This window comes from Camponotus vicinus, unplaced genomic scaffold (genome assembly GCF_025532165.1).
Source record: "Camponotus vicinus isolate PSW18456_S1 unplaced genomic scaffold, iyCamVici1.0 SCAF_1, whole genome shotgun sequence".
Taxonomy (NCBI): domain Eukaryota; kingdom Metazoa; phylum Arthropoda; class Insecta; order Hymenoptera; family Formicidae; genus Camponotus; species Camponotus vicinus.
In genome coordinates this window covers 21,421,670-21,445,662 of record NW_028141945.1, presented here as the reverse complement: position 1 = coordinate 21,445,662, position 23,993 = coordinate 21,421,670, and the positions used below count along the sequence as shown (strand labels likewise).

General features: G+C 35.4%; 4 protein-coding genes across 7 annotated transcripts; 3 read left to right on the top strand and 1 right to left on the bottom strand.

The window, feature by feature from the left end:
• The first annotated feature begins 142 nt into the window (after window positions 1–142).
• On the top strand, window positions 143–3,256 carry Snr1 (SWI/SNF related, matrix associated, actin dependent regulator of chromatin, subfamily b, member 1). 2 transcript variants are annotated; one of them, XM_083078403.1, is made up of 6 exons: window positions 143–245; window positions 844–1,311; window positions 1,400–1,527; window positions 1,600–1,912; window positions 2,723–2,899; window positions 2,982–3,256. In XM_083078403.1, exons 2-6 carry the CDS (start codon window positions 860–862, stop codon window positions 3,019–3,021), a joined length of 1,110 nt encoding a protein of 369 aa, XP_082934529.1. In that variant the 5' UTR covers window positions 143–245; window positions 844–859; the 3' UTR covers window positions 3,022–3,256. The 2 variants fall into 2 exon arrangements, with proteins under 2 accessions (XP_082934529.1, XP_082934530.1); XM_083078404.1 differs by lacking the exon at window positions 143–245 and adding an exon at window positions 283–489.
• A 966-nt stretch (window positions 3,257–4,222) lies between these two features.
• Sea (mitochondrial citrate transporter scheggia) lies at window positions 4,223–10,948 on the top strand. 2 transcript variants are annotated; one of them, XM_083078405.1, is made up of 5 exons: window positions 4,223–4,352; window positions 4,672–5,169; window positions 8,203–8,637; window positions 9,181–9,401; window positions 9,483–10,948. In XM_083078405.1, the coding sequence occupies exons 2-5, from the start codon at window positions 5,013–5,015 to the stop codon at window positions 9,663–9,665; spliced, it is 996 nt and encodes a 331-aa protein (XP_082934531.1). In that variant the 5' UTR covers window positions 4,223–4,352; window positions 4,672–5,012; the 3' UTR covers window positions 9,666–10,948. The 2 variants fall into 2 exon arrangements, with proteins under 2 accessions (XP_082934531.1, XP_082934532.1); XM_083078406.1 differs by lacking the exon at window positions 4,223–4,352 and having other exon boundaries at window positions 4,659–5,169.
• Window positions 10,949–11,882: 934 nt separating this feature from the next.
• On the top strand, window positions 11,883–22,459 carry LOC145959502 (uncharacterized). The gene is made up of 15 exons (XM_083078399.1): window positions 11,883–12,426; window positions 13,265–13,522; window positions 13,609–14,011; window positions 14,146–14,703; window positions 14,831–15,126; window positions 15,204–15,669; window positions 15,745–16,152; window positions 16,393–16,770; window positions 16,931–17,711; window positions 17,855–18,528; window positions 18,626–19,128; window positions 19,239–19,601; window positions 19,701–19,938; window positions 20,091–20,306; window positions 20,468–22,459. The coding sequence occupies exons 1-15, from the start codon at window positions 12,403–12,405 to the stop codon at window positions 21,118–21,120; spliced, it is 6,219 nt and encodes a 2,072-aa protein (XP_082934525.1). The 5' UTR covers window positions 11,883–12,402; the 3' UTR covers window positions 21,121–22,459.
• Window positions 22,121–23,597, bottom strand: LOC145959503 (peptidyl-tRNA hydrolase 2, mitochondrial). Of its 2 annotated transcripts, none has more exons than XM_083078401.1 (4): window positions 23,359–23,597; window positions 22,911–23,096; window positions 22,631–22,816; window positions 22,121–22,340 (listed from the first exon to the last, which is right to left on the bottom strand). In XM_083078401.1, the coding sequence occupies exons 2-4, from the start codon at window positions 23,070–23,072 to the stop codon at window positions 22,158–22,160; spliced, it is 531 nt and encodes a 176-aa protein (XP_082934527.1). In that variant the 5' UTR covers window positions 23,073–23,096; window positions 23,359–23,597; the 3' UTR covers window positions 22,121–22,157. The 2 variants fall into 2 exon arrangements, with proteins under 2 accessions (XP_082934527.1, XP_082934526.1); XM_083078400.1 differs by having other exon boundaries at window positions 23,491–23,597.
• Between the last annotated feature and the right edge of the window lie 396 nt (window positions 23,598–23,993).

The following is a 23,993-nucleotide window of genomic DNA, read 5'->3' as shown; positions in this document are numbered from 1 at the left end:
ATTCAGTCAAAATTAAGAGCATACACCAATCAGGCTCACGCATTTTATAACAGTTGCAAAGCAGCTTTTTCTGCTGAACGCAGCCAATGGCGGAATCAATCATATAAGAATTGAATTCTATACTGAATGAGTAGTCTATGGAGTAATTCAGACTCTTATTAGAGGGTTTGTACTGTTTGTAGCTCCGATATGTTAATAGAACCATAATAGAACTCATTATTAGTAGTTGATAATTCATTATCAGTGTGAGTATTATATTTACTTGCCTGTGGTAATATGTCTTAACATAATTATCCTTCCTTTGTGTATTCATTAGTCTATGTAAAAAAAAAAAAATTAATGAGATCTTGATTTTTGATAACGAATTGCTATACATCTAGCCTAAATACGTATCAAAAAATGTAAACAAATGCATAACAGAAAAGATTTATGAGATAGATTAAATGAGAGTTTGTAAACGCGAGTGGATGAAAATTATCTTTCTTTCATGTGAGTTTAAGAATTTATATCTATAAGTTCTGAAATTGCTCGAAAATATTTACTTCAAAACACAGTACATTCAATATTATTAATTTTGTATCTACTATGATGAATATTTAATAGAAGAGCATTGATTTTCATAAATTAAAAAAAAAATAGAATACAGATAAATGCAATAAATCTGTTAATTAGTTAGTAAATCCTCTTCATTAATTTAATTATTTTGCCAATTTTCCCAAATTTAATAATTATCTAATATGCCAGATATATTGAAATTTTTATATCTCATTGTATAATTGTTTTGCGATCTTAAATTAATTTTCACTTTGTAAGATGAAACTTGATTCATTTTAAAATTTACAGCAACATTGCCATCAAAATGGCGTTACGCACCTACGGAGACAAACCCATAAGTTTCCAAGTAGAAGAAAATGGAGAATATTACTGCATTGGATCGGAAGTTGGCAATTACCTGCGTCTTTTTCGTGGGTCTTTGTATAAACGATATCCTGGCATGTTTAGGAGATCCATAACCAATGACGAACGTAAGAAATTGGTAGAGCTTGGATTAAGCCAACATGTTCTGGCATCCAGTGTTTCACTGTTGAGAGCTAGCGAGGTAGAAGATATCATAGAAGGCAATGATGATAAGTACAAAGCTGTATCTGTGCATTCAACTGAGCCACCGGCACCCAGAGAAGGTAAATCCAAGAAATCAATGGCATGGGTACCCAGTTTGCCAAACAGTTCACACCTGGATGCAGTTCCTCAAGCTACGCCAATAAATCGCAATCGAGTACACAATAAAAAAGTTAGAACGTTTCCATTATGGTAAGAAATTTTGCAATCAAACAAATAAATATGAAATTCTATATTTTATGTAGCAATTATAATCTTTATGCTTTTATTTTGGATGTAGTTTCGACGATACAGATCCCTCAGCAAACTTGGAAAATGCAGCACAACAAGAAATGCTTGTTCCGATTCGTTTAGATATGGAAATTGAAGGTCAGAAACTAAGGGACACTTTCACTTGGAATAAAAACGGTACATATTTATAGATAATAAAGATTTCAATAATAAAAAGAACTCTGATAAATTAGATTTTTTGTTTCACAGAAAGTCTCATAACACCTGAGCAATTCGCCGAAGTACTATGTGATGATTTAGACTTGAATCCATTAACATTTGTCCCTGCAATTGCGCAAGCGATAAGGCAACAAATAGAAGCATTTCCACAGGAGACAATTTTGGAAGATCAATGCGATCAGCGAGTGATAATAAAATTAAACATACATGTAGGCAATACGTCCTTAGTAGATCAAGTAGAATGGGATATGTCTGAGAAAGAGAACAATCCGGAGAAATTTGCGATGAAGCTTTGCGCGGAACTCGGTCTCGGTGGAGAATTTGTCACCGCCATCGCTTACAGGTAAAATAATGTAACTGTTTACTCGTTCTACAACTGTAAAATTGTATTTATGCAGAATGATATCATATAGCTATACATGCACAATGTGAATTATATTTTCTATTATCTAAATTAGCAATTAGGGTGTCTAGTCTCTCTGAAATTCTCAGGGATTTTTTTTGTAGCTTGAAAAGTCAGGGAATTCTTATGGAATTTTATTGAGACTCAGAAAATTTTTTAGAAATTCTTTGATTATTTTACTGTTATAGTATAAGCAATCTACTAATAAACTAAGTTTAAATTATGTGTTTAAAATGTATTATAAATATATATTTGTCTCTTTTAGCAAGATATTGAATATACAGTACATATTCTTTATTATAATTTTTAGTGATAAAAATATAAAAATGTTTATTTTGGAAAAGCTATTTAATTTTTTTCAGTCATATGCAAATTTAGCATTTGAAATTTAAGTGGTTTTTCCTTTGTAGTAAATTTATTTTTCCTTGTGAGTAAATTTGTAAAAGCAAAAGGAAACACGTACAATAAAAAATCTTATTATAGAAAATTGTATTTTAAAAATCTTGAAAATATTCTTTCTCTTCGAATTTTGAGTAAATATATTTGGAAATATATATTTTTTATAAGATTTGAGACAGTTTGGAAATATATATTTGGAAATATATATTTTTTATAAGATTTGAGACAGTCTGATAATGTATAATTTATTAAAGGAATATCAATGGAATTAACATGAAATGAATATATTAATTATTTCGAATGCTTTCCTCATTATTTATACACTATATGTACACTTATGTATATTTGCAGTGTACGTGGACAATTGTCATGGCATCAGAGAACATATGCATTTTCCGAAGCGCCGCTTCCGACCGTAGAGGTCCCTTTCAGACCTCCATCAGAGGCTGATCAATGGGCGCCATTCTTGGAAACTTTAACGGACGCGGAGATGGAGAAGAAGATACGCGACCAGGATCGAAATACTCGGTAAGGATTAACTATATAGTCTTGTGTGTATTTTATGATGATGAATATGACATACCATTTATTCACTTATTTTCTCTTTCAGACGTATGCGACGTTTAGCAAATACGACACCTGGCTGGTAGGCCACATTTAGAAAAAAAATTTTATCTACATTTTTTAATGAATACTATACTTAAATTTTTGGTATATATCCTTTGATATTTATAGTGGTAGAATAAGTAACAATACAAATTTTATTTCAACATCATTCACATCGTAGAATATGAAATATATGGAAACAATTTGTGAAAAAATAATGGATGCATGGTTGTATCTGAAGAGATGTAACAATATTATAGTCAACGGTGTCTATATGTATGTATGCTGCTCATGAAATTCATCCTTTATCATATATAAAATGTCTTAAATCTAATAGGTCATCCATTAAATTTTTTTTTCTTTTTTCAATTAATTTGAGATCTATTTTTCATGTAAATTTATTTGATAAAAAAAATTATATATATATATATATAGTGTAATTTAGAGTATTACAATTATTGTTTGTATATTATATAATATTTTTTATAGTCAAGGACCTATGATAACTATATATATATAAAATGATACAACTTTTTATAATAATCAGCTTTGACAACAAAGAGAGAAAATATGATTAAAATTACTAAAATTGTTCATAAAAAATATAATTGACAAATAAGTTTCAAATGCTGCATATCTAAATTATTTATTATATTTTATAAAGTTTCTTATAATTGACTTTTTATAATAATCAACTTTGACAACAAAGAGAGAAAATATGATTAAAATTACTAAAATTGTTTATAAAAAATATAACTGACAAATAAGTTTTAAATGCTGCATATCTAAAATATTTGTTACGCTTTATAAAGTTCATTATAATTATGATTTTTTTTTTTCAATCGAACGACGAGATCGCGTGATTTTATACTCATTCACGATAAATTATCATTCTAAAATGTATGTCGATGCGAGTATTATCTAACATTTCGGCAGCCCATTAATTACAAGCATCAGCATGATGCTAATTAAATGTGAGAAGAAAAAAAGAACACTTGTGCCACGACAGATAATTACTCTTGAGCAATCGATAAACTTATACACATTATTCCATAAATATTAAGATACATTACTTAATATTTAATTATATATTAAATTATTTAATATTTATTTAATTTATATTTTAATATTTTTTAATATCATTTCATTACATTTTAATTCATCATATCTTAATATTTTCCAGTTTTTACTGATTAAAATGTAAATTATATATATATATATATATATACTTTCGGAAATTTCGGCTAAAAGTAGAATCGAGATTCCATGACGAAGCAGATCTTTATGTATATATTTAGCCGCACTGGACTACACTGGACTTACGATAGACTGAGAATGAGAATGGCACAATAGACGATATGATTGGCACTTTTTGGTAAGCAATTTATCCTTCGATTCGCTCGCTCTTGTCTACGTTAATTTTTCAAATATAAAATAATAATGTATAATTCAACACCGCGCTTTCCTTTTCTACGCATCGAACAAATCGTTTTGAAAAATAACTGTCTCCAATCGAGACTATCGATATTGTTAGGCTAATATTACATTTGTCGTACGACAAATGTAATATCGACCTTATCCTAATCCCTGATGTAAAAAAAAAAAAATACTCGGCGAAGGTCTATTTTTTTCCTATTTTTTTCTTTAAAAGAAAACGACAATAACAAACAATTTTTCATTTCATTTATTTTAAGCCTAAAGAGAGAGAGAGAGGGAAGGTGCAATTAATTCGAAGACATTCCCCTCCTGTCACTTCCCTAGTTATATATACGTATACATACGTAAGAGTACAAGTGAGGCGAGAAAAAAAACGCAGGAGGCGCGATGAAGCAATAACGCGACAGCCGACGACGTGTCGTCGTTCGCGGTCGCGGAAGGGGGAGTGGTCCGCGGAGCGGGAGGGGGGGGGAGGGACCCGGTTGCGGCTCATCGGGACTCGGAGTCGGGACGCGTGCACGAGTGTCAATCGGCTGTGTCGATCAGCTGTGTAGTGTAGGCGGCAGCGCGTCGAGACGACGAGGACGTCCGGAGTACCATGGATTCGACGAGGAGGCAGCAGCAGGGCTCGCTGGCGACCCTGGCGTGTCGAGGGTTCCCGACGCCGTTTCCACGCAGGCCGTGGACGAGCGAGACCGGCATCGCCGCCGCCGCCGTCGTCTCCGGCAACCTGGGCCTCAAGGGAGTCATAGCCGGTAAGTTACTCTCGTAAGGAGGAGGACAGGGGAGGAGGAAGGCCGTAGGCCTACGGCCTCCCTCCTCGCCGACCTTTGACACCTGTCAGGAAGATCGTTCGTGGAGGCCTTTTTTCGGAGTCAACGCACTCTGGCAAATCATACGATGATGATGATGATGGCGCGAGAGATCGCGCGATCTCGTAAAATTACGTATTAATATGTATTTATGTACGTACATGCGCCGCTCACTTCGTGCTCTCTTTTTTTTTTCAAGATGTAATGGAGAATCACGCTCGCTCCTTTCCATTATGACCTCCGGATCTAAATTATTTGCAATTGCAAAAACGTGAATATATTATGTATACGGAAATGCAATAGCAGAACGTCAATAAATTATAAAGAAGATTCTTTATAATTATAATTCTATGATCTATATTCTATTTCTATTTATTATAATTGATATATTTATTATTTCTATTATAATTTTTATTATAATTTTCTATTATTATAATATTATTATAATTGAAGAATTATAAAAAAATATATATATATGTGTATATATATATATATATATATATATATATATATATATATATATATATATATATATATATATATACAGGGTGACCCATTTTAACTTAGGCAGCCAAATAACTCGAAAAATAAGCAAGATAGAGAAAAATGTTTTAAACAAAAGTTGTATGGTTTCGAGGGGGCCATAAGATGGTATCATTGGTTTGACCTTGAAGAGTCATTTGAAGGTCACGTGAAGGTCACTTCAATTTTTTTAAATAGAACATCCTATATATTTTTGTACATTCTTGTAGCTCATCTCGAGAGCTTTCCAAAACACTATAATTAAGTACATTTTCGTTAAGTACTTTTTGAGTTATGAGGCTTGAAATAATTTCTTAATTTTACATAAACCGTAAAATATCTTGTAAAATATTCATTTTTCGATTACCTTACCTTAATAGTTTTATGTACAAAATAATGAGAGGAATCAATTGGTGTAAAGAAAACACATAGTTGTTTCGAAGAAAAAATATGTAATTTGCAATTAACAATTCCATATTTTTTCTTAAAAACAACTATGTGTTTTCTTTACACCAATTGATTCCTCTCATTATTTTGTACATAAAAGTATTAAGGTAAGATAATCGAAAAATGAATATTTTACAAGATATTTTACGGTTTATGTAAAATTAAGAAATTATTTCAAGCATCATAACTCAAAAAGTACTTAACGGAAAGGTACTTAATTATAGTGTTTTGGAAAGCTCTCGAAATAAGCTACAAGAATGTACAAAAATATATAGGGTATTCCATTTAAAAAAATTGAAGTGACCTTCACGTGACCTTCAAATGACTCTTCAAGGTCAAACCAATGATACCATCTTATGGCCCCCTCGAAACCATACAACTTTTGTCTAAAACATTTTTCTCTATCTTGCTTATTTTTCGAGTTATTTGGCTGCCTAAGTTAAAATGGGTCACCCTGTATATATATATATATATATATACAGGGTGAGTTTTAATGATTGTGTCAATCTTTTTATCATACGAGAGATTACCGATCGCAATTTTAATAAATTGATCGATACATAGATGTCAGTTAATTGAATCGACCGTATCGAAGGCCGAAATATAATGTGTACAATTAAAGAAAGTTAAAAGCTGAAATTATGTAGTGTGGATTTATTATTATTATTAAAGCTACGCATTTATTATTATTATTATTATTATTATTATTATTATTATTATTATTAAATATATATGTTATTATATTTATTGTTATTATTATTATTATTTTACTGTGATCAAATTAGGGATTTATTATTATACATATTTCGATATATTAAAGCGGAAGAAATACATATTTAAAAATTCAATTCAAATTTAACACTTTAACGTTTTATGTAAAATTTTATTCAAATTCCGTATTTATTTTTATGATTAGAAAAAACATAGTTGTTTTTTTTTTTACACCAATTGATTCCTCTCATTGTTTTGTATATAAAAGTATTAGGTAAGATAATCAAAAAATGAATATTTTACTAAATATTTTATGGTTTATGTAAAATTAAGAAATTATTTCAAGCCTCATAACTCGAAAAGTACTCAATGAAGAAATACTTTATTATAGTGTTTTGGAAAGCTCTCGAGATAAACTATAAGAATACATAATAAAAAATAGAGGGTTCCATTTAAAAAATTAAACCTTCATGTGACATTTTTGCTTATTACTTAATAATTATTGCGAATTTTGCAAAATGGTAGAGGACTTTTCTTCTTAGTTTGATCCAACCTATCATCCTTACCCATCACTTTTCGTTTGGTCCTTCACGAATCGGACACCCTGTATATATTTATAATCTGATAATTCATGTTCTATTTTTATTCATTATAATTTTGTTCTGTCGTCATTTTTTGCATATTCATTACAAAAAGTATTGCACTTCTATTACATATTTTTCAATGACAGATTTCTTGGACTATTCACAGTCAGTATTTCCTTGACAAAAGATTTTTTTTCAATAATTACTAATGAATCATGTTTGTTTCTTTTCAGCATAACTTTTAGATTTATGTAGACAATTTTCAATTACAAAAGTGTTAATTTATTATGTGGAAATAATAAGTAATAAATTGATGTTGAAATTTTGTGAAATATAATTGTAGAAATATTAATATATTATAAAGAAAATGTATGTATGTATACATATATAATATTCTTTATAATTGTAATTTTATAATTCATATTCTATTTCTGTTCATAATTATAATTATTTTCTTATCATATAATTATTTTCTTCTCATTATAATTATAATCTTTTTCACTTTTTATTTTGTGCATATTGATTGTAAAATGTCTTGTGCTTCTATTATATTATTTTTTAATAATAGATTTCTTAAGCTATTTACAGTTCACTCAATCTTTCTTCCTCAAAATATCTCCTCAGCAATAATAATGCACATATATATCATTTGTTTCTAAATTTGTTACAAATATACTTGAGAATATGTAATTAATATATTTAATTTTTTTAGGTGGTATTACTGGAGGCATAGAAATTTGCATCACATATCCAACGGAATATGTAAAGACACAGCTGCAACTGGATGGAAAAGCTGGCGCTGGCAAAAAGTATACAGGAATAGTTGACTGCGTAACCAAGACTATTAAGACCCGTGGATTCTTTGGCCTGTATAGAGGCTTGCCCGTCCTACTCTATGGTTCTATACCAAAGTCAGCGGTGCGATTTGGGGCTTTTGAAACAGTGAAGGATCAATTGGTGGATGCGGATGGGAAACTCAATCCACAAAGGAGACTCCTGGCAGGCCTTTGCGCCGGAGTATGCGAAGCTATTTTCGCGGTCACTCCGATGGAGACGATTAAAGTGAAATTTATCAACGATCAACGTTCGGCGAATCCAAAATTCAGGGGATTTTTTCATGGAGTGCACTTGATTGTAAAGGAACATGGTAAAAAAATTAATTCAAGAGAAGACAAAAGTAACTTAATTTCTCTCAAGTTTGAAAAATATATTTTATACATGTATATATATTTATACATGTAATTATGTTAAATGTATTTTTCAACGAGACTTAAATTTTTTTGCTTAAATGCTCTTGTATAAATTCTTTTGTTAAATATATTTTATTTTAGTTTTTTAATAATTTAATCATTTTAATCATTACTTAGAATATTGAAAGAGAAATATTAAAGAATTGTTTCAGATTCAAGTATCATTACACAGTTTAACCTTCAATCCACTTAAGAGTTGCATAACTTTATTTAATTGGGTCAGATTACAACATATGCTTACACTGTCGGCTTATCATGTGATACATTGTAAAATGCTCAAATGTTTGTTTTCATATTAAATATGAGTATTTGTAATTAAAGAAATTTATTAAAAATAGCTTAGTAAGAAATATATTAAATAATATATTAATAGTGCAATTATATTTAATTATAATATAAAATATATCAACAGTGGTACATGAGCTATTTTTAATATATAGGTTTTAAAGGAGTATATCAGGGACTAGTACCTACAATCTTGAAGCAAGGATCCAATCAAGCTATCCGTTTCTTTGTGATGGAAACATTAAAAGACTGGTACAAAGGAGGTGACAATACTAAAAGTGTTCCTAAAGTAGTCGTGGGTGCATTTGGTGCAATCGCTGGTGCAGCATCCGTTTTCGGAAATACACCTATTGATGTTATAAAGACTAGGATGCAGGTATATATTATGGATCATTTATTTGTACATATTTGTGTGTTTTCTGTCATTTTAAATTTGCAATTTGTTTTTTGTGTTTAGGGATTGGAAGCTTCAAAGTACAAGAATAGTATGGATTGCGTAATTCAAGTGTGGAAGAAAGAGGGTCCAATGGCATTTTACAAAGGAACCATTCCACGCCTGGGCAGAGTGTGTCTAGACGTCGCTATAACATTCATGATATATGATTCCTTCATGGAACTTTTCAACAAAGTATGGCCTTAGGTCTGTCGCATTTTGTATATACACATTATACATTCTGTCAGATTTTACAAATGTTGCTTTCACATTGACATACTTTTTATAAGCATATTTGTATGACATATATGCAGGGATATATATATATACATATATACAGGGTGTTTGATAAAAATTGTACCACACTTGCAAGTAGATAAAGAGTAGTAAACTGAATAGAAAAGTTCTTCAGAGTTTGCAATTTTCAATAATTATTAAAATATCAATTAAAAAGAATTGGCAAATAAGCGCGCCTTTCACGCAGTTAGACTATAAAATGTGTATGTGGGACGCAACAACGAGAGAATATCGTACAACGAAAAAAAAATCGGAGAATGTACGACTAAGCTTTTTATTACCATGTGACACTCGCTGCTGACGTATCTAGAGCATATATTCTACATTTCATCGCACGAAACGCGTGCTCATTCGCCAGTCTTTTTTATTAATATTTCAATAATTATTGCAATAAAAATTGCAAAATGTGAAGGACTTTTCTGTTAAATTTTTTGTGCTTCGATCCCCGAATGTTGGTCCAGTCTTTATCAAACACCCTGTATATAATTTGTCAGAGTTTATTTATATTTTTATTTAAGATATATATATATATATATGTGTGTGTGTGCGCGAGCGAAAGTTTTCCAATGATAACGTTTGTATCAAAAATTAGGAAAACGTAAATCGCGAATGCATCCTATTTCGATCGATTTTTATAACATCAAGACGAATTTTGCACAATAATGTGATGTTGCTACCTCCGGCTCTAGCATTTATACAATGTGCAGTGCACAAAAATGATTATTTTTAATTGTTTCGATGAACTTGTATTTCATCCGTGAATATTATTTTGTTTAGTTATAAAATATCCTAACAATATTCTGCAACAACGTACATTCCTGGAATCACATTCGTTCCGTTATATTTATAAATATAAGGATATCATTTTTATAAATTCCTGAAGTGTGTGAAGATAGTCTATTTATAATAGTCTATTTATAATATATCTGTAAGTCACACACATTGTACATGCCAACTTATTGTATATGCCACATATGCCAATATATACATATATACAGTGTTAATACCAAAATATATTTATGTACAATTTTGTATAGAGAGAAATAGTACACTTACATAATAATCGAGCAGGGAAAAAACACCTCAACGAATTTAATTTTGTATAATTTTTCGCGTCCGAGAGGATTACACTAATGTTGCAGAGATAAATATAAGAGAGAATGTGTATATTAATAAAAACAAATTTAATCTTATTTCTGTATAATCATTTTTTGATATGTAATCTTTCTTCTGTTAACTAAAATATGCTAGTAACATACAAATATGATATTTGTTTTCCATAAAAAAATAATAAATATATGTTGAACTAACGTTTCAAGTTGCAATTTTTGCTAGAATCTGATTTCATGCATATTTATCTTGCTCCTAAGTTTTTTTAGTATACATTGGCATAACTCCAAGAGGTTACAAAAATAGTTTGGAAAATTACTGTCTAAAAAAAATTTCAGAACGAGCATCTTTTTAAAGAGCGCATGTTTTTGAGATGATTCAACTTTCGATTTATTTGATGTCTGAAAAATATATAATTTTGATAAATATTGTATATATTTTATTATTATATATATTTTGATTTATTATTATATTATTATAATTATCTATAATTATTTTTTTTATTATTATTTCTATTTTTTATTATTTATTATTATTTTTATATTATATATATATAGAATAAAAATAAATAATATAATTGAAAAATGATTGAGTGTCATATACGTGTATATGTATGTGTGTGTGTGTGTTATTTAAAAATTTCAGATCTTAATTATACAGAAGATTGGTGCAACTTTCCCTCTCATTATATATAGAAGAAAGTCCTCCATCATTCATACTTTTACATATACATGGTATCCCGGTCATAACGGTTTTTCTCCGGTTAATGCAAAGGATGGAGATTCGCCCGGTTGTTCTCGGAACGTCTCGCATAATCTGAATAATCGGTGAATCTAAATAAAATTTACGGCTGACGAAGACGGACCCCCTCCTCCCCCAATATTCGGAGGGGGGGGCGCGGGAAATGCATTAACGGATGCTGCTGCACGCTCATCGCGGGCCCCGGCCCCGGTATCTTCGCCTTCGCGGCCCGCCTCTCTACATATGTATACGTATGTGCGCATATGCTGATGATAGTGTTGCAGAGCAAGTGGGCAACACGGCCCCGCTACGGGCCCCGCACCCGGGACCCACTAGTGGGGCCCAACGAGGGAGAGGGAGAGAGAGGGGGATGTAGCATAGAAGGAGCAAACAGCCGGGCAGGCAGCAGTGCCGGCCCCGCTTTGGGTCCAACGGGGGGACCCGAGGTCACATTCCAAGATGGCTGTGCCTGAGGAATGCAGTGGGTGCCCCCCTAAGACGCCTGCCTCCCTTCTTTTTTATTAATCGGCTCCATTTACCCCGTTCTAGCGAAAAGAAACCTCCTTTATTAGCGCTCTTAGTACAGTGATACAATGTAACGGGCCAAGTGCTAGTTTGCGAGATACAGATACAACGGGAACGTCGAGGGAAGGCGCCAAGATCTTATCGCAAGACAGAAAGAGAGAGAGAGAGAGAGAGGGTCGGACGTTCAAAATCCGGGGCTTGTTTTTCATACCAGCTCGCCGTGTCGTAGATGATGCCCATGCCAGAGGATGCTACTAGCTCGTCTTAAGCAATGTCTCATAGGGATATCTCTGAGGTAACGATGAGGTTTCTATCCTCTATCCCCCGATTTTGGGCCCGATCTCTGGATCTAAGCGTCTTGTTCTTGCTCTTGTTTTATACATTTCTTATTATATTTTACTTAGTTTGGATTACTTTTACTTTGTGGATTCCAGTTAATCTAATTTATTTGCAATTATATCTATTAAAATCAATGTATTCAATTTATATATAAATTCAATATTTTTTTTTATATTTATATACACCTATGATTTTAATTGATATACAATTCATTTTTATTTCTATAATAATTATATTTTTTTCACATTAGTTTATATTAATTTTGTTTCTTATCTCTCATGATAAATAAAAAATTATTGTTTTTATAAATATTATTATTTAATTAATTTATTATTATTATTATTTAATTATTATTTTAATGGAGCATGAAAATGTCTGATATTATCTCCTTGGTCTTTTGGTTTTATTAAGAGGATTTTTTATAAATAGAAAGTGTGTTATCTCTTATACATATATAATTTCTTAAATTAATTTGCATTTCTTAAATATTCGTTACAATTTCATCATTGTTCTTATCATACAAATATACATGTATGCATCTTATACAAATATAATTAAAATAAGTAGAAGAATAAAAATAATTAAAATAATAAGAAGAATTAAAAATAAGAAGAATAATTCTCATAAAATGATTCCTCTTTTTAAAGTTTTATAATTTTCTTTCTTTTTTTTCTAGTATGATTTTTTTACATACAGATATTTTTATTTATATACAAATATTTTAATATTATCTGCTGATAAAAGAAGGAAAAATTGTTTAATATAAAACTGTTATTATTTCATTTGGTACTCAGGTGGATCCCGAAGGTACGTCGGCCTTGGCCGCTGGATCCAGGGCACTATTCCTAGAAACGGTGCGCAGGAGTAATGCGGCATGCCAGAATGGAGATTACGCACTTGCTGCAACATTGTATACAGAAGCTCTCGCCTTGGATCCCCTCAGTCATGTATTATACTCAAACAGATCAGCTGCAAGGCTCAAAATGGGATTATTTGCAGCCGCATTGCAGGACGCTGTCAAAGCTACCGAACTGAATCCACAATGGCCAAAGGTATATATTTTTTTTACTTCTTCCATTATACATTATACATTTTTTCTTTTTATATTACACATCTATAACTATCATTTTGCAATCAGGCATACTACCGACAAGGAGTAGCTCTGCAATGCTTAGGACGTCACGGAGAGGCACTCGTTGCCTTCAGCACGGGATTAGCTCATGACGCGTCTAATCATCAGTTATTATCTGGCTTAGTAGAAGCATCTCTAAAGTCTCCATTACGACCGACTTTAGAACCGACATTTCAACAACTGCGAGCGATGAAGCTTGATGAATCCCCGTTCGTCGTCATATCGGTGGTCGGCCAAGAGTTACTCGGAGCTGGACAATACAGGGCAGCTGCTGGTGTGCTCGAGGCTGCTCTCACAATCGGTTCGTGTAGCTTGAAACTGAGGGGATCCGTATTCTCCGCTCTATCTAGCGCGTACTGGGCGTTGAACTCTTTGGACAAGGCGATAAATTACATGCAACAAGATTTGGGTAAGCACAAGTAACAATAAAATACCACAAGTAGTCTAATGATTAGATACATTTCTTTAATCGACTTTATAAATTTATTATTGCTTTTCTTGTAAAAACAAAGTGAAGCTTTTATTGACAATAAAAACTTCCAGGAGTAGCACGCTCTTTAGGAGACACACAAGGCGAGTGCAGAGCTCACGGAAATCTGGGCTCCGCTTATTTCAGCAAGGGTAGCTTCAAGGAAGCTTTAACAGCTCACAGGTACCAACTTGTTCTGGCTATGAAATGCAAGGATACTCAGGCGGCAGCTTCGGCCTTGACCAGTCTAGGACATGTGTACACGGCGATCGGCGATTTGCCGAATGCTCTAGCCTCCCACAAGCAGTGCGTACAATTAGTGAAACAGATGGGTGATCGACTGCAAGAAGCTCGTGAGATTGGCAATGTCGGAGCGGTCTACTTGGCGATGGGTGAATTCGAAAGCGCTGTTGATTGTCACACGCAGCATTTGAGGATAGCTAGACGGCTGGGCGATCGTGTGGAGGAAGCGAGAGCTTTCAGTAATTTAGGATCGTCTCATCATTATCGTAGAAATTTCGGACAAGCGATGACTTATCACGAAAACGTTCTGAGAATAGCGCAGGAACTCGGCGACAGGGCTATAGAGACCAGAGCATACGCGGGATTGGGTCATGCTGCCAGATGTGCAGGTGATAATAATAATATTGTTATTTATATATTATTTTTTGTTTGTTTTGTAACATGTAATTTGATGTGTATCTTTTAACACTAATTTCTGATTATGCATGTATAATATAATTTTATTAATACATATAGGTGATCTGGGACAAGCTAAGCTTTGGCATCAGAGACAGCTCGACGTTGCGTTGGTCACAAAGGACAAGGTGGCTGAAGGACGAGCCTGCAGCAATCTGGGTATAGTGTATCAATTGCTTGGCGAGCATGATGCTGCTTTAAAATTACATCAGGCACACTTGGGAATCGCGAGATCACTAGGAGACAAGGCCGGCATGGGTAGAGCCTATGGTAATATCGGCAACGCTTATAACGCTTTAGGTTACTATGAACAAGCTATCAAGTACCATAAGCAAGAGTTAACAATAAGCAAAGAGGTGAGATTCTTGAAAGTAAATGTATCATAATTATAAAACTACTCATTAAATCTATCGTCTATTCTCGATATGTTCAGGTTAATGACCGTAGCTCAGAAGCTAGCACACACGGAAATTTGGCGGTCGCGTATCAAGCTGTGCAAGGTCACGAGGCGGCATTAAGACATTACCGAGCTCACTTGGCCATAGCGCGCGAACTGAAGGACACGGCTGGCGAGGCGTGCGCATTGTTAAATCTCGCCAATTGTCTTTCTTCGCGCGGCAAATTCGAGGAGGCAGTGCCGTACTACGAGCACTATCTCATGCTGTCGCAAGAGTTGCACGATGTGGAGGGGGAAGCTAAAGCGTGCCACTTTCTGGGATACGCTCACTATTGCCTGGGAAATCATCGAGAAGCAGTGAGATATTATGATCAGGATTTAGCGTTAGCGAAGGACTTGCAGGATAAATCTGGAATGGGAAGAGCTTACTGTAATCTAGGATTGGCTCACTTGGCGCTGGAAAACCTAGACACTGCTCTGGAATGTCAGAAATATTATTTGGGTAAAACTTGTGTGAATAATCCTATAACATCCTCTCTAATAAATTTTTCTATTAAAAATTAAAATAATTTGATAGCGATCGCGCACATGACCAAACATCTGGCTGGCAAGTTCCGCGCTCTGGGAAATATGGGCGATTGCTTACTGCGCATGGGAGAAGTCGAGGAAGCTATCAAGATGCATCAACGTCAACTGAACTTGGCACGTCAGGCCGCTGATCGCGGCTTGGAAGCGGCCGCCTATGGCGCATTGGGAATCGCTCATCGAGCTACGAAAAACTTGGACAAGGCGCTCGGTTTTCACACACAAGAACTAACTCTGAGGCAAGAGGCCGGCGACTTGCGCGGTGAATGCAGGGCACATGGCAATCTGGGCGCAGTGCACATGGCACTAGGACAGTACACTCACGCTGTTAAATGTTATCAAGAACAGTTGGAAAGAGCAAAGGAACTAGCAGACTCCGGAGTTGAAGCTCAAGCATTAGGTAATTTAAGCGTGTCTGAAATAAACGTTTAAAATTTTTCACTCATCTTCATAGGAAATGTAACAATAATAAACATCGTGTTAGGGAGAGAATTGTGAAGGACGCAACTTTCTTTGTACAAAGATAAATCGATAATATGAAGTAAAATTATTTTTATTTGAAGCTTAATTTTCACAAATTTGGTTTTGAAGATTAAAAGATTAAAAATGTTCTTTCGTTTACTATTATATTTTATTACAGGAAATTTAGGTATAGCTAGACTTAATATGGCGCACTACGAGGATGCCATTGGTTATTTCGAACAGCAATTGGCAACTTTGGAGCCGCTAACTACCGGCACGGCTTTGCTCGACAAAACTCGAGCACTTGGAAACTTGGGAGATTGCTACGAGGCCTTGGGTGATCTCGAAGAAGCTATCAAATGCCACGAGCAACAACTGACAGCCGCAACAAAATTGAAAAGCATAAGAGATCAGGAGAGAGCGTATAGAGGATTGGGAAGAGCTCGCGAGGCTACCGGGAATTTACCGGAAGCTTTGGTTTGTTTCGAAAAGAGATTAGTGGCCGCTCACGAAGTGGACAGTCCTGAAGCGAGAGGTGCTGCTTACGGGGATCTAGGTAAACTGAATATAAAAATTGAATTTAGATTTATTATAATTTTCTTAAGTTCTTAGAAAAAAATTAATTACATAGAAATATCCTTAGTAAATATGTTTCTATGCGAATCACACCAACTTTTTCTCGATTGTGCGAACTAATTCTAACATTTAATTTGTAGGCAGAGTACATGCCGCGTTGGGTAATCATGAGCAAGCCGTCAGTTGTTTGTCCCATCAATTGGCCCTTGCTCGCGGATTGGGTGACAAAGCAGCCGAGGCCGAAGCCGCCAGCGGTTTAGGAGCGGTACATCTTTTGATGGACGATCCAAATTCCGCGTTACGTCATCATCAATTGGAGCTGTCGATCGCCGAGGGTCTAGACGCCGCTGGATTGCAAGCTCGCGCTTGTGCCAATTTGGGAGTGACTCAGGAGACTTTAGGGCAGTACGAAGAAGCTATAAGGTTGCAGGAACAATCGTTGAGTCTGGCGGCCGCGGCGGGGGATCAACCTGCTCGAGCAGCGGCTTTCACGAGTTTGGGGCGACTTCATCATCTATGCGGGGATCTGCCTCGCGCTCTAAGTTATCTGCAGTCCGGTTTATCCCTGTCCGAGGGCTTGGGCAGAAGAGAAGAGGTCGCAAGACTGCGACATAGACTTGGTCTCGTACACTGGGAAGCTGGAGAAGCGAGCATTTCCGTGGAACACTTGGAGAAGGCCGCGAATTTGTTAGAATCATTAGACGGAACTTCAGTGTTCCTTACTTGCGGGCAACTCAGTCGAAGCGAGTTACTATCAGAGACGTACAGAATGTTGCAAAAAGTACTCATCAGCCTGAATCGAGCAGAAGAGGCTTTGAATTGGGCGGAAAGGTCCAGACGTTCTAAAAGTAATTCTCTAGACGATGCGGCTCATTATTCAGAGATTATTGATCGACAGCGCGGAGTTATTTTATATTATAGGTATGAATTTTCTATAAGCAAATAATTTTACTTTTGTCAGAAGCAAAATATAATATCTAATATTGTATTTAATATTTTTTGAAGCATTTTTTTATTGTTTGAATTTCTCAGAAGATGAAAATGATTGAACAAAATGATTTCAGCGAGGTAGGATGTGAACTACACGCATGGTGCTTAGCACCAGGACGCGGGCTATTACGATTCCATTCTGCAACCTTGGATGACGGAGTAGGTTTAGAGAAAAGAGTCCTTCAAGCGCGCGAAGCACTCCTAGACGAGAGCAACGAACTCATCGAGGAATCTACCAAGATCCCATCGAGAGGTCATCACTTGAACGCCAGTTCTTATAGTTTGAGTAGTCTCTTCAGCGTCGGCTCCGTAAGCTCTCGCGCTGGAAGCGCACGCTGGAGACGAGGGGCGAAAGGACCTACGTGGCAAGCGCCGTTGCCGATACAAGTGCTTTATGATCTTCTTCTTGCTCCGTTCGAGGATCTACTACCGCCACCGCGAAAGGAGCTAATCATGGTGGTCGAAAAATCACTTTACCTGGCGCCATTCCCAGCCTTGCAGTCCAATCCGGGCGAAGATTATCTATGCGAGAGATTTTCGTTGCTGGTAGTACCATCTCTTGCAGCTCTTAGAAAAAGATCTAAGACACCTGTACTGGAAGGTGGTGCTACTGTGGCTGCGCTAGTCGTTGGAAATCCCGTTTTACCGGAGGACATTCGAGAGGAATACGGTTGGCCAGAGAGCGTCGCTTCTACCGAAACTGAATCAGAGATAGTCGCCGAATTGTTGGAAGCTCGTGCGATGACCGGTTAGTGTCAGCTATAGCTACATATATATCCACAAAGTTTTCTAATTTTACGAAAACTTAACAAAAAATTTTTTTTCATTTTTGTTGTTTACAATAGGACTCGAAGCTACCAAGTCGGCAGTGCTGCGGTCTCTACCGGATGCGGAATGCGTTCATTTGACAGTGCCGGTCTTTTGGAACACCGGCAGTTTGGCGTTTTCGCCCGATCAGTGCGAAGAGCCATCCGAGAGACCGGAATACCTCATAAGTCAGGCAGATTTACACAGATTGAAAATGTCCGCTCGTCTAGTGGTCGTGTCCAGAGGTCACGGTTGGAATAACGTAGAGTGCACGAACGCTACATCGGATGGTATACAAAATCTCGCCAAGACTCTGTTAAACGCTGGCGCGCAATGCGTGCTGATAGGAATGTGGGCGGTACCGCCAACTGCCGGTAGTATCCTTTTGCGAGCTTTCTATAGCGCGATGCTGCAAGGCGCGAGAGCATCGCGTGCATTGGCCGAGGCAATGCAGACTGTGCAGCACACTAGACATTTCGCTCATCCCGCTAACTGGGCTGGTTGGCTACTCATCGGCGGAGACGCGAGATTATCCAATAAGGTACAATAAGTCTGATTTAACAATGTATTTATGTTTGGACTAGGATGTTTTTTTATTTCATGGCTTCAATGGCCACATTTGACGGCTTCATCATTTTTTTCTTTCGTCAGGTCGCACTTATGGGTCAGGCATTAGCAGAATTGCTACGCGGTGGTCCCGAACATAGTAGAGATGCGCTGCGAGTGACACTTCATCTGGTGGAGAAGTCGCTGCAGAGAATTCATCGTGGACAGAAGAACGCAATGTATACGACTCAGCGCAGTATCGAGAATAAAGTAGGCGCGGCTACCGGTTGGCGAGAATTATTGATGTCCGTAGGGTTCAGATTCGAGCCGGCCGGCAACGGAATACCGTCCTCTGTATTCTTCCCGCAAAGTGATCCCGAAGAAAGACTGACGAGATGCAGCGCCAGTTTGCAAGCTCTATTGGGATTGGGTCAATCGTCGTTGCATGCTTTAGCTAGGCTCTTACAGGTACTGATTTACTTCAATCATGTTTAAGAAATTATTTTGTGATTTTTTAAATTTAATTTTTTTATTTTTTCAATCATTCCAATTGTTGAAAATTTGTAGGCACCTGAAGCTGCAGAAGATGTTATTGCTGCCATGAGAAGAGCTAGTTGTGCTACAGAAGGACAAGAAGTTATTTTGCCTGTATACGTTTGGAGAGCATCGGGATCGCATGAATTATTTGCTAGCTTAGGCTTCGATTTAATGGAAGTTGGACAATCAGAAGTGACATTAAGAACAGGCAAACAAGCCTCGCGTAGAGCCGTTCAGTTTGCTCTTCAAGCTCTCCTTGCATTGTTTGGTAAATTAAAACATTTATATCAATGCAATATATATCAATAGCGTATAAGTAAAGAAATTTAACACGTTTATAATGCAACATTTTTGCATTTACAATAGAAAAAAATCTCAATTATAAATATAAATCAATAATATCCATGTATCGTGTTATAGATACCCAGGAAGCACCGAAAAGTCTTAGCTTAGATTCGAGCAGTTCAATGGAAAGTTTAGCTTCCGTAGCCCATACCGAGAAAGATCTCGAACGACCTCGACTAGGAGGAGCATTCACAAGTTACGTACGACATCGTGGCGAACCAGATGGAAAAACCATGGAACCGCCGAATGTTCTGATACCACCGTCGCGACAGTCGTGTCCAAATGGTGGAGGTATGTATAAATATTTCAAGTTATAAGAGAGAGTACATGCAAGTTAACTTTCTATTTGTTCGATTAGATATTAAAAAAAAACTATTTACAACCAGAGAAGAATCTTACATAAAAATTAATCGACAATATTGAAATTTTCTGAATGTGTTGATGCGTTTCAGGCGAATCAGACGTAGCATTCACACCAAGTCCTCCCGTGGCGCTCAACTTGACTCATCAGACGAGAATCCGGAATCTTTATACCGATCAGAATCCAGTAAGACCCGGCTCGAGTTCGAGCAGTTCGGTGACAGATTGGGACAACGGCCACGCCACTGTATTGAGACGTCAGCCGTTGCCGCCGCTGCCAGCCACGATGCTGGAAAGGTTGAGTGTGAGAACAGAAGTCGGGACATCGAATACATCACGGAAGCCACGGCACTCCAGCGAGGATATCTGCAACCCGCAGACTGATGCAACGCAGTCTACGGAGACGCATCCTCAAAACTTGCGGAACCTGGCTACTTCCCTGACGAGTCTGACGCGCGAACTCACGCCCACGATCTCCGAGGTGTATCACGAGCGAAATCTGGGATTAGGTCTGGCACCGTCCTTGTCTAAATTGCTGGAGGAGGTAGGCACCGTGCCCACCGAGAATGAGGAGTCGCAATCTGTTGCGAAAGCGATGGGCCATAATCAGACGCAGAATTGGATCCAGAATGAGCCGGAGCTTTGTCGGAGGGATGAGGCAGACGGTAGATCTATTGCCGAGTCGCAATGCAGCGCTGCCAGCTCGAATAAAATACCTCGGAAGGCTCCTGCGCCACCGGTATAGATTATTTATATTTATAAAAAAAGAATTAAAACGTAATTGTTGCGGAAAGATTATAGTACTGGGTACCAAAGAAGGGGAGACACACGCACACGTCGGAAAATCAATTGTTGCCGCTGGCAGTGAACGATCGACGAGAAGCGTATTATCTTGTATTTGCCAATATTTCTTCATATTCAAAAACACTTTGTAGAAAAATACACTAGCCATCTCATAAATGCCTTAATATATATTAGATGCATTTCTGCTTTTCGTACATGTTGAACCTCGCGGAATAATATGATCTAAAATATCTAGCACGTACGAGTTAATTTCGCTAATAAGCGATAATATATGCTCAAGTATAATTTTAATTGTAATCCGTCCATCCGTTTATAAGTATTAACGTTTTGAATTATTATTTAGACCGAAAGATGATCGTATATATGGAGCTTGTATGTTGATCAGCTAAAAGAATCCACTTACAATTACATATTTGTTTTCAACATATATGATCGATATGGTCTATAATGGCTCTAGCTGCACCAGCATCCAAACTCTAATATGATTATTGTGTTTCTTACAATATTATGTATCGTAATTGTACGCAGAGATCGCGATAGTCAACTTAGATCGATATCCTATGTACTTACAACAATAATTTATCTATATTTGTATCTTGAAATATACACATGTACTATATTAATCTTAGAGAGAAATTTAAGATACAAAAACTTTTTTTATTAAAGGTCATCAAGAGGAAAATATATTTTGGAATATCTTATTCAAAAGAATATTAATTTAAAATTCTATTTCTTGCAAAGCAAGAGATAAAAATCATGTAATATTAATTTGTTTAATATATATATGTGAATATTAAAAATTTGAGATATTAACGTTACTTTTATCATATTATGATTTTTCTACATATATATGGCAATTGGAAAAATTTAACGACAGACTGATAACTTAAATAATAGGTAATGTGATGATATTATTAAAAATAAATGACAAAATCATAAAATATAATAAAAAGATCGCGATTTTTATTTGATAAGTAGTTAAAACAACTTTAAATGTCCAGTTACTTGATCTATCAATTTTGCTGGACCAGGTCCGACCCCGCAAACAGTTTTACTTCCTGCTGGTATCTGTGTATGTCCTGCATCGTGTACAATGTTTGATAATAGACCTACAGCTTTAGCTTGCTTCGCTATTTCCACAAGGGCGGCTTCACTATCCACCTGAAAATTAGTATTAGTATCTCTTTTTTCATACGTGTGTATGAAAGGTATGTGTGAAAAGATATTTATTTCAATTGTGTATATTTAAATATATTTATTAAATATCAAGTGATATTCTTTTTTTAATCGAAACCTAATCTATAGGACTCATATTGTGGCTCTCTATATTCAATTTAAAATGATATATACTGAATTTAATATAGTGAATTGATAGATTTCTTATGTTTTGCAAAAATGTATTCTTTCTCTCTTTGTGTATCAATCATCCATTGTCAATTTAGATATGATACCTTAAGGGTGATCTTAGCTTGGCCAGACTCTTCCCAGGCTTTCAAAATTTTTGAATGCTTTCTGGCAGCCTTGTATGCCGCAACAGCAGCATGAGAACATTGCGCTGCCACTTTTCCCTTGCCCATTTTCAAATCTGTTCTGATTACTAGAATCAACTTGTAATTATCATACTTGTCTGTATATACCTTTGTACAAAAAAAATACACAATTGTAAATATTATTAGTAATTGAGTGAATTTTCGTTAAGTAATTGAAAACAAAATGAATTGATATTTTTACCACATTATTATCCATTTCATCAGAGTCTTCAGAAAATTGATGACTTCTTCCTTTTGTCATTGTCATAATTCTGTACAAACAATAACCAAAAACAGTTGCAGCTATAAAAGCAATTTTTGGATCTATAGCTTGTGCTACAATTGTCTCAGTGACATCATACATGATTAGTATCTGATAAGATAAAATCTGTAAATATATACATAAAATAAAAAATATTGAAAACGATCATCGCTCGTTTATAATAATAAGAGAAGCGTAAATATTGATATATTAGATGAGTAAAAATAATACTATAAAGCATTGTAAAATAATAGATAACTTAAAAAATATTGCGATTCATACGAATCTTTAATATTTCACGAATTGTTTAAAAAAATTGTGTTTCTTGAAATTAATATTTTTGAGAAATTAATATTATTGAATATTTTTCAGACATGCTTAAACTCACGTGGAAGAGAAATTATCCACTTGTGCTTACGAAATTTCATAAATCTTTTTAGTTATTCAGACATTTGTTTATATTTTCTGATATATTTAAAACGGATGCATGACATTTCGTTACTGAAAATCAAGCTCTCACTTCTTTTCTTGGAGCGAAAAATAACTTTTCGGTCATAGATGATCTCAAATCTTTAATTTTTTTCTCATATGACATCGACACAGTATATACAGTAGCACAACTCTCAGGCCGGTATTCATAGTCCGTTCTTATATTTAAGATCGTCTTAAGAACCCATTCAACCAATCAAATAGCTGCAATGCGGTCATTGATTGGTTGAATGGGTTCTTAAGACGATCTTAAATATAAGAACGGACTATGAATACCGGCCTCAGTGGCCGCATTCAGCAGACTCAACACAGAGAGAAGAATGAGAGGTGTCACGGCCCGCTTTTAGGTGATCCCTGAAAGCGATACGCCCTCTGTGGACCTTGAAAACGTGCACCTAAACTACGAAGCCAAGGTGCACGAATGTTCTCAGAGGGTAACATATAAGGTGCACAATTTCTGGTTCTGTTCCGCGCTATGTGCACAAAATGTCGGTAGCACCAGTGCTGTATAGCAAGGTGCTCACGTATATCAAA

What these genes read in the sequence shown, in the direction of transcription:
- Snr1 (XM_083078403.1), top strand. Translation starts at nt 860, where the DNA reads ATGGCGTTACGCACCTACGGAGACAAACCCATAAGTTTCCAAGTAGAA. An exon ending in GTTAGAACGTTTCCATTATG is followed by an intron (nt 1,312 to 1,399) that starts GTAAGAAATTTT and finishes TTTTGGATGTAG; the next exon opens with TTTCGACGATACAGATCCCT. An exon ending in GTCACCGCCATCGCTTACAG is followed by an intron (nt 1,913 to 2,722) that starts GTAAAATAATGT and finishes GTATATTTGCAG; the next exon opens with TGTACGTGGACAATTGTCAT.
- Sea (XM_083078405.1), top strand. Translation starts at nt 5,013, where the DNA reads ATGGATTCGACGAGGAGGCAGCAGCAGGGCTCGCTGGCGACCCTGGCG. An exon ending in CTTGATTGTAAAGGAACATG is followed by an intron (nt 8,638 to 9,180) that starts GTAAAAAAATTA and finishes TTTAATATATAG; the next exon opens with GTTTTAAAGGAGTATATCAG. An exon ending in TTATAAAGACTAGGATGCAG is followed by an intron (nt 9,402 to 9,482) that starts GTATATATTATG and finishes TTTTGTGTTTAG; the next exon opens with GGATTGGAAGCTTCAAAGTA.
- LOC145959502 (XM_083078399.1), top strand. Translation starts at nt 12,403, where the DNA reads ATGTCTCATAGGGATATCTCTGAG. An exon ending in ACGCGAGATTATCCAATAAG is followed by an intron (nt 19,129 to 19,238) that starts GTACAATAAGTC and finishes TTCTTTCGTCAG; the next exon opens with GTCGCACTTATGGGTCAGGC. An exon ending in GTCGTGTCCAAATGGTGGAG is followed by an intron (nt 20,307 to 20,467) that starts GTATGTATAAAT and finishes GATGCGTTTCAG; the next exon opens with GCGAATCAGACGTAGCATTC.
- LOC145959503 (XM_083078400.1), bottom strand. Translation starts at nt 23,565, where the DNA reads ATGTCATATGAGAAAAAAATTAAAGATTTGAGATCATCTATGACCGAA. An exon ending in TTTTCGCTCCAAGAAAAGAA is followed by an intron (nt 23,097 to 23,490) that starts GTGAGAGCTTGA and finishes ATATATTTACAG; the next exon opens with ATTTTATCTTATCAGATACT. An exon ending in ATGAAATGGATAATAATGTG is followed by an intron (nt 22,817 to 22,910) that starts GTAAAAATATCA and finishes TTTTGTACAAAG; the next exon opens with GTATATACAGACAAGTATGA.